Raw genomic sequence first — 8,680 nt, 5'->3', positions numbered from 1 at the left:
AGGAAATTTAAGTTGGGTGGCAAAACTATGAAAATAACATTTTTTTAGGGAGGGAGGAGGAATTAGTTATTGAAATTATTCTAATATCGATACTATAAAGAATTTTTTGATAATTTTTTAAAACTCTAGGAGTGGTTCCACCTCTACCTGTGGCCATGGGTCTCTTTCATGTTCTCAAGAAGAGAAGGAGATGATCTGTGGTCGACGTTGGTCTCCAGTTCTCAAGAGGAGACCCATGGGGTTCTCCTTCTTAAGAGAAAAAGGGAGTCATAGATACATGAGAAGGGAATAAGAACACATGGTCAAATAGAACAAAATGAGAAGAAGACTAAATAATTTTGGAGAAGTAGTTTAGGGCTCGAGCTAATATATATTGTAACATATTCCGGGGCTTTAAGTCACCATGAATGATTTTAGTTTTCACATCAGCAATGATTATTAATCGGCAAGTGTTGAAGTATCACTAGTGATGAACTAGCTTCGTTGTAATTGATTCTATTACTTCAAACTTAATTACTTCTTTTGCTAACTTAATACCTTTAAAGATCACCATTCCATCCACTTTTTTCACGGTAATGAATGTATATAATCAAAACTGCTATGTACAACTAGCGTGTGCAACTACCATGTAACTAGTTGATTGCCACGTCTGCATCTATAAAAAAAAAAAAAAAAAAAAAGAACAGAGAAATTTGAGAAAAGTAGAACCTTAGGAAGAAGATAATTGGATTGTAAATATTTGAGAGAAAATAGAACCTCGGGAAAAAGATTTAAAAAGAGTTTCATATTTGAGTGAAAGTATTTTGCATAGATCGCTTAGAAAATTTACACTGTAAACATTTCAATTATTTGGAAAGAAGAACGTTGTTCGAGTGAGGGCATCTCGACAGAAAGGTGGTGTTGAAGCCATGTAGAAAGTCATTTTGAAGGAAAGAAAGAAGACCATGGAAAAGACCACAAAGTGGAAGCAACCCATTTTTTGTCATCTTCAACCTTTTCATCTTCTTCTAGTATGGACAACTAAGACAAGGAAGGAAGGGAAAAAACAAAAAAAAAAAAAACAAAAACTAAGACAAGGGAGAGTCACCCATCTCCATCCCTCTCTCTCTCTCTCTCTCTCTCTCTCTCTCTCTCTAGAAATACTCTCTAAATCTCCTCTTTTTTTCTCCCATTCATTTCCTTTCTTTGACTTTCTCCACGATGAGGAGTATAGCATCTTGTTATGGTGAACATGCTGTTAGGGTGTTTAATTTGTATTGCTTGGATGCTTCAAAGCAACCTAATCTCTTAGCAAAGATGATTCCTTCGAGCCCAAATGCAGTGAGATGTATATACAAAGCCAAACTCTCAACCCAAAGGTAGCTTCTGGTCATGCTCAATTGGTGCAATGAACTTATGGGCCAAGGCTTCATCATTAACATCGATGACAACACATCCTCCCCCTCCAAGTCTAATTCCAATTGTCAACGATTGCAAAAGACCAAAGGCACAAGGGAGATAAGAGGGGAGAATGCCCATTGAGAAGGAAGACCCACTTCAAAGAAGAAAGGTTGTTCGAGAAGGGAGAGGAGATGGGAGAATGCCTGGTTGCAATTCGCAGGAGGAATGAAATGGTGTGTTTTGAATTTAAATGAAACACACCGTTTCATTAAACATAAAATCCCTCCTATGTTAGCTAGATTTTCTTCTCCTCGCCTACTGCAATGTAAAAATGAAATATAGTGTTTCCTTTAATGACGTGGAGACTCCTCACCGGTTGCACAGGTCAGTTGTAAGAAGCATGTTTCTTATATAATTTTCACAATAAACATTATTTCCGAAACTCGATACTTCTTGTTTTTTTAGTAGAAGTCGGAGATCTATTTGCTAGATGAGGTATTCTCGCTGGAGTTTTCATCGCGAGGTTGAAGAAGCTGAAGAAGTCCCCCCTTTCTCAACTTGTTTGATTCGTTTTTATCTTTTGCCTTGGACATGGTGAGGAATTATAGCCTTTTCTCTTGCGTGTCTGACTACCTCTCTTTTCTCCACTTTTTCCTTTTCCTTTCCACGGCCACCTTCCCTTCTAATACTTTCTTTTTCATTGTCCCATCTTTGTTCTTTCTTTCTCTCTCTTCATTTGTCTTCTAATGAGGGCCCTTTGATAGGCTATGCCTAATTTATCTGGGTTTGAAATATTTTATCCCCTTCATAGAGAATGCGAGTCAAGACTTAAAACATGAGTTTTTATACTCATGATGATTTTATATATATATATATATATATATATTTGTTTTTTGAAAAAATAGAAAGGTAAAGGGAATGAGATCCCAAACGACTGAAGATTATACTCATAATATCCTGAGCATAATATTGCCGAGGACACTCACATAAGCTTTCCTAAATGCACTCCACGATATTACTCACTTCTCTATTTAAATGCACTTCACATTCATCTAGAACACTATTAGGAAAGGAAATTAAGACAGACCAAATCACCATTGGCTCAAATAATAATATATATATTTTTGAGACCACAGCAATGAGACCAAATCATATATTTTATATATATATATATATATTGCAATGAAAACGAGAATAATTAGATAAATGAACTTTTATCACCATTAGCTCAATTCCATCCAAACATGACAAACTAAAACGCAACATGCGCATGAAAATTTGCTTTATATCCCAACAGAAATAATTTAACAGCTGTTGGGAGAAAGAAAAGAGAAAAGGGCGAAGTGAAGTTTGGGTAAATAGAGAAGATAGATAGATGTAATTTATATTTAGAGTAGCATTTATCCTTTTAATAATATATTTTTATCTAAACTCCGTTTGGATAGTAAAAATGTTTAATCTCATCCCATCTCATTATTACAACTTTTCCAAATTTCCTCACAAAATATAATAAACAATCCAACCTTTTTAAATTTCATTATAATAATATTATTAAAAAATAATACTCTAAAAATATTTTATTTAACCTTTAACTTTCATCTAAAACGATCTCTTCTCATCTCACTTTACAAACTGCATCTTAGTTGCCGATCATTTTGTACGACATCGAAAAATGTCCAGAGAATAATGATAACAAAAGATGTGAATAGAGTCAGTCATAATGCCGCCCTAAAATGTGGATATGGGGATTAAGGAGTCGCATAAACATTTTCTTTTTTTATCATTTATGTAAAGTGTTGCCTAAATTCTGCATAATAAATTAGAGGGCCTCTTAGAGAGAAATGTGGGAAGGCAGAATTCGAAATGTTCCAAGTGTTGCATATTCAAGCTTCCATATTTTTTATGTAAACCCTTTCCAGATCTCTTCGTATATAATTTACTGTAATAGAATGTTGCATTACATGGATCGCAAAGCTCTTAACAAGTTCTTGTTCTCATTGTAAAATTCGTGTTTACAGCGTAACTTCATCGATTGAAGGCAATTCAGTTCGGGTGCCACAACGAATCAGTGGAAGAACATTATGTGGAATGACTAGGGGAAAAGACGAGGAAAATAATCTAACATAAAACTCCATGCCAACTCTCTCGATCAAAATTCAGTGACTCAAAATTCAGTTCATGGTTTTAAATACAAGCGAGAGGGCATCATTAGAACAAGCTTAAGATATAACCCAAAAAAAACGTATTTCCAAGAGCTGAGGTAAACATACTTTACCACAATCCCAAACACAAACAGTGCCAGTTATAAGAGTTCAACAATGGTCAGGCCAAGCTGCAGCTTCCAAGGACGGAGAGGTCAGAGAAGAGACGCCTGCAGTTTGATTTTTAGGACCAGCAAAGCCTGATCATGTGTATTATGTCTAATTCAATTGTCAATAAAAAAAGGATTTAAGTTTCATACCATGCTTGTAAACTATAGACCCCGGCGATACTCTAGTTGCTTGGTATTCTCTAGCAATATCTGCCAACCAAACAGAATATTTCAACAAACCCATCATGATTGTACTTATAGAACAAGTTTTTTTCTTTTTTCTTTTTTAAAAAAAAAGTATTTATTATTATTATTATTTTATCTGTTGTACTTATAGAACAAATGACGCAAGTGCCTATGTGGAGATGTTAGAGGCCACCCGATAAAGTAGAACTAAATCTAAAAATGAGAAGGCCAGGATTATCCTAGGCTAGAAGGAAAATGTTCTTACCTCCCGAATGTAATTTGCTACTGCTTTGCAGCCTTCAATTGCAAGTTGCATGACATTTTCAAAAAGGTCTATTGACAACTTAGAATCCATCTGCTTCAGGAAACATAATAAATGAGTGCTCCACAAATAAGTTTTTTATGCTGCAAAATCAATAAAAAAAATACATCTATATTTATGGAAAATGCACAATATCAATTGAACATTAGAATCTAATACAATACGAAAATTGTAAAAGCATTCAAAAACATCAAAGGTATCAGATATTCAATAATACAAGTAATCGAAAAATCTAAAGCCTAATCCTAATGCTCAATATTCAGGTTGACTATATGGATCAGAGAAGAATCCATCAAGAAATATTATCCAACTCTGGATATTACAAATTCCGGTAAGGCCAACTGGCCATGTGAAAAGATATTTGCATGAACCTTGGCCAAAAGCAGTTGATCTAATGATGGGTAGGGATCATATGGCAGGCAAATAATTGAAGTTTAAATTGGAGAGAGAGAGAGAGAGAGAGAGAGAGAGAGAGAGAGAGAGAGAGAGAGAGAGAGTTGATTTCTTTATAAGTGAGTCTATTCTAAACCTATAAGAGAGATAGAGACAAGAACAGATGTTCAAATATAACCTGAAGAAGAGTCACTTTGTCCAACTTAGGTAGAAACCCTACAGTGACATCAGGACCTCCAGCACTATCTTCTACGTAGTTCAAATCTGTTCACATAACAATTTTCTAAACATGAATTCATTTAGACAAGCTAAAATGAAGATGTGCCAACAAACCAGAAAAATAAATTAAAAGGGATATAAATTTACCAAGCAGAGGAGTGCTATTAAGGTACCCAGCACTACATGAAGTAACAAGATCCCGCAAAGGAATCCCAGCATCTGCAAGGGCCAAAGTTGCAGCATTGATACATGCAGATCTAGTCCCTGCAGAAAATGAATTCCCAATCCAAGAACAGAACTCAATATAGCATGCTAGTTTGATTTGATTATGTATTAAACTAGTATTTTCCATTCACAGGTTCTACAACTGTCAAATACTTCTTCTTTTTTAATTTTTTTTTTTTTTTATCAGTAAACAATTTTATCGATCAAAAGAGAAGACATATGCCCAAGTATACGGGACATACACATGAGCAACGCCTAGGGGTGCTAGTTTAGAGATACAAGAAAGTCATGAAAAGACATGCCATGAAAATCAATTACAATCAACCTATGGAGTAAAATATAGAAAAAGAAAGTTCTAAGCTCATCCATCAATCGCTCTTGGTCATCAAAGCTCCTTGCATTCCACTCCCTCCAAATGCACCACCATAGATATATAGGTACAACTGTCAAATACTTAATGCGAGCCCTAATATTATTTCCTTTTTATGTACATTAAGTGTCTACATATTTCCAACTGAATGGCAGCATCACCGATTCACCCCTAACCAAACATTTGTTAAGAACAACAACATGAAAAACATATAAGCATGTATCTTACAACAAAAACGTGAGCCAGATTCTGCATGTATAATCTTACATAATAATTTCCCTATGACCCTCTGTTGCCTAATCAGCCACTCATACAAAATCCCCAATCTACTATTACACAAACATTGTGGGAGAAGGGAGCATCAACCCATGAAATAATTTTAAACAAATTGATGCCCATCCAGAAGTAATAATTGTGCATTGATTCAATTGAGTCTCAACCTACCTCCATCAGCTTGGAGAACTTGGACGAAAATATCAATCTGCAAGATAAGTAAACATGGCTTCAGAAAAATAAACAAGCAACACACTAATGTAGGAAAGGTTTTAAGATGTTGTAATAAAACCTGAGACCGAGGCATCAAATGTGTCATTATGCAAGCTTCCATGGTCTGGCGAATAACAAGAGATATCTCTGTGGATCGTCTAAGAACATAAAAGCTCTTATCAATAAGCAAGCAAAAGATAATACACCTTTGATTAGGTGATGAAGCACGTACAATCCTTAGAACCAACCACAGATGTTTCATTTTCCACAATACAGAGATCTAAAAATTCTTCCTAAAATACTTTTTTGGAATTATATCAAAAGTAGACATCCTCCTCCTGTAAGATAAACAACTTAGCCAAGTATTGCAACTGAAACCAAAAGTAGACATCCTCTTTCATAATGAAACTACTACATGGCTTGATAACCCACTTATACAGACAAATCATTGAAATCACATCTCATTCAAACTTATGACACTATGAATGCCACTTCGGCACGATTTTGGTTCATCAATTAGCAACAGATAAGATATTTCAACAGGACAAAAGTTAAAACTGCATTCCTACATTATTAAGTAGGTGATGCAATCATACGGCTTTGTACATAGAGAAGACTAAAGATTAAATCAAGGCAACAAATAGAAATTAGGTGACTGATGATTTTAAGACGATCACCTGTCACCCTTTGGTTTTCTCATTCGATCCCCAGTACTAAAATTAGCCATGCTATACTCGCAGCGCACCTGCAACATTGAAAACAAAGAAGAAGATAAATAAATGAACGCATTTAATACTAAAAATTAAAAGAAAAATAAGTATAAAAGATTGTTACCAGCGCCTTGTCACTAATTTGTTGACTCCTATTTTGGACCTGCAAACGAGCATTTGTCATTAAAAGTCATTGCATAGCAATAACTTGGAAAAGAACTCATCTTGCAATATAAACAGCCTAAAACAGGACCGGATGCTATGGGTACCTCTCTAGGGCCATATACTGCTGCAATGACTTTGGTGTTACCCATCTCAAACACAGCAGACCTGTAATTCATTCAAAGAATTGAGAAAAAAAGGGTAGAGTATGGGTAGGAAAAAAAAAAAAAAAAAAGTCAATCAAGGGTTTAGTACCCGTCAGCTTTAGCAACTGCACCAATCTCTGCTCGAATTTGTCTCATCTGAAATAAGTAAAAGAAACAAATAAAAGCGCTGCATAACAAAAAAGGTAAACGAGGATAATAGGGTATAAAAGAGAATGCAACTCCATGCGATTGGCGAAGACAACAATAACATTAGGAAAATATGGAATGCTCATACTCAAAGGCAAGGTAAAATAGGATAAGCGAGAGATAATACTTCCATGGGACGGCGACCATCCAAGCGAAGTCCTTCGGGGTTCACGTACTCCATCTCTGCCGAACTCTGAGCTGCAACGCAAAATAGCAGCGACTGTCACTTACTTCCAAACCTGCCCTTAACCAAGACACAAGTATCGTGGCCGGGTGTAAAAATTAACCGGAAAAACGGACCGACCGGTCCGGTCTGGAACCGGTTTTGGCCTGGTCCGGTTCTATGTTTTTTAGGATTGAACCGATTCACTATATTATATATTTTAACTTAATTTTTTTAATATTCTATATAATATTTTTTAGATTATATATAATAAATATAATAATAATATACAGTATAATTATATATAAGATAATGTTATTATAATTTATAAAATAAAATTTTAATCTTAAACATGAAAATTAATTTGATCATATACTTTAATCATAATATATATATATATTAATAATATATATTAATTACAATTTACATTTTATGGCCTAATACTAATAGTCTAATACTATATTACTATTAGTAATATATTTTAAGTCTATATGTAAATTACTATATAAATCACTATACAAAATAATTATATATGAAATAATGATAGAATAATTCTAATACTATCATTATCAATAATATAGTATAATAAATTAAAATCATTATAACAAATACTAAGTATGGTTATTTTAATCAATATAACTAATACTAATATATATACTACTACAATTAAAACTAGACCAAACCGATCAATAACACTGAATGTACCGGTTTAGGAGGGTAACCAGTGTATAATCGATTTTTTAAAATACAAAATTAGCGTGTACTGCTTCGATATCAAATTTTGTCTAAAACTAGACCAAACCGAATCCGTTACACCTATACCAGCAAATATCATATTCCGAAACATCCACAAATTCCACCTCACCAATAGAATGGCCAATTAAACGACCTAATGTGCCCAACTTACTGTGAAAATGGTAGGTTATAGATATGAATCCAGAATAGAGCATGGGCCATTTGTATTTTTGATGGCTGCAACTCACCATCAACTTCCTTCAAAATAACCAAATTCTTATCAAATGACCAAAGATTGTGATGCCAAACTTTCTCCTTATCCTCTATGGCAGTGAAAATAACCATAAAAATATCATAATCCACACTCTTAAAAGACACTTTGCTAACCAGTTTCCCTAAATTAATCATCAAATACTTGAGAGCATCTTTATTTGTCATGTAATGAGCTTGGGGTAGGCATTGTTATGTAAGGCCATGCAAGTAGATTTCTACTAGTGATTTCTCCAATTGGTTATTAGTTGGTTATCTGCAAGTGTTATTCTATTAGTCTGTAATGGGTTTGTGGGCATCCGAGTCTTGTGCTGCAAATCTGGGTTCACGATTGTTTTATTTACAGTATATTGGTGGGTGTAATGGGGTAGCTAACTGTTATTAATGGTCCAATT

General features: G+C 34.4%; 1 protein-coding gene across 1 annotated transcript; it reads right to left on the bottom strand.

Moving 5' to 3' along the window:
* Positions 1-3,473: 3,473 nt before the first annotated feature.
* On the bottom strand, positions 3,474-7,387 carry LOC122312419 (exosome complex component RRP41 homolog). The gene is made up of 12 exons (XM_043127018.1): positions 7,245-7,387; positions 7,020-7,066; positions 6,872-6,932; positions 6,727-6,765; positions 6,570-6,637; positions 5,972-6,050; positions 5,851-5,887; positions 4,959-5,075; positions 4,771-4,856; positions 4,143-4,232; positions 3,842-3,901; positions 3,474-3,751 (listed from the first exon to the last, which is right to left on the bottom strand). The coding sequence occupies exons 1-11, from the start codon at positions 7,296-7,298 to the stop codon at positions 3,854-3,856; spliced, it is 726 nt and encodes a 241-aa protein (XP_042982952.1). The 5' UTR covers positions 7,299-7,387; the 3' UTR covers positions 3,474-3,751; positions 3,842-3,853.
* Between the last annotated feature and the right edge of the window lie 1,293 nt (positions 7,388-8,680).

The sequence above is a fragment of the Carya illinoinensis genome, chromosome 6, assembly GCF_018687715.1.
Source record: "Carya illinoinensis cultivar Pawnee chromosome 6, C.illinoinensisPawnee_v1, whole genome shotgun sequence".
In the NCBI taxonomy this organism is placed as follows: Eukaryota; Viridiplantae; Streptophyta; class Magnoliopsida; order Fagales; family Juglandaceae; genus Carya; species Carya illinoinensis.
Note: the sequence above shows the minus strand (reverse complement) of the source record. Positions and strands in the feature narration are given on the sequence as shown.

Bases quoted from the DNA above. Each gene is read 5' to 3' on its own strand.
- LOC122312419 (XM_043127018.1), bottom strand. From the start codon at position 7,298: ATGGAGTACGTGAACCCCGAAGGACTTCGCTTGGATGGTCGCCGTCCC. The intron at 7,067-7,244 runs GTATTATCTCTC...TACTTATTTCAG, and splicing joins ATGGTCGCCGTCCCATGGAA to ATGAGACAAATTCGAGCAGA. The intron at 5,888-5,971 runs GTTTTATTACAA...CTTATCTTGCAG, and splicing joins ATTTGATGCCTCGGTCTCAG to ATTGATATTTTCGTCCAAGT.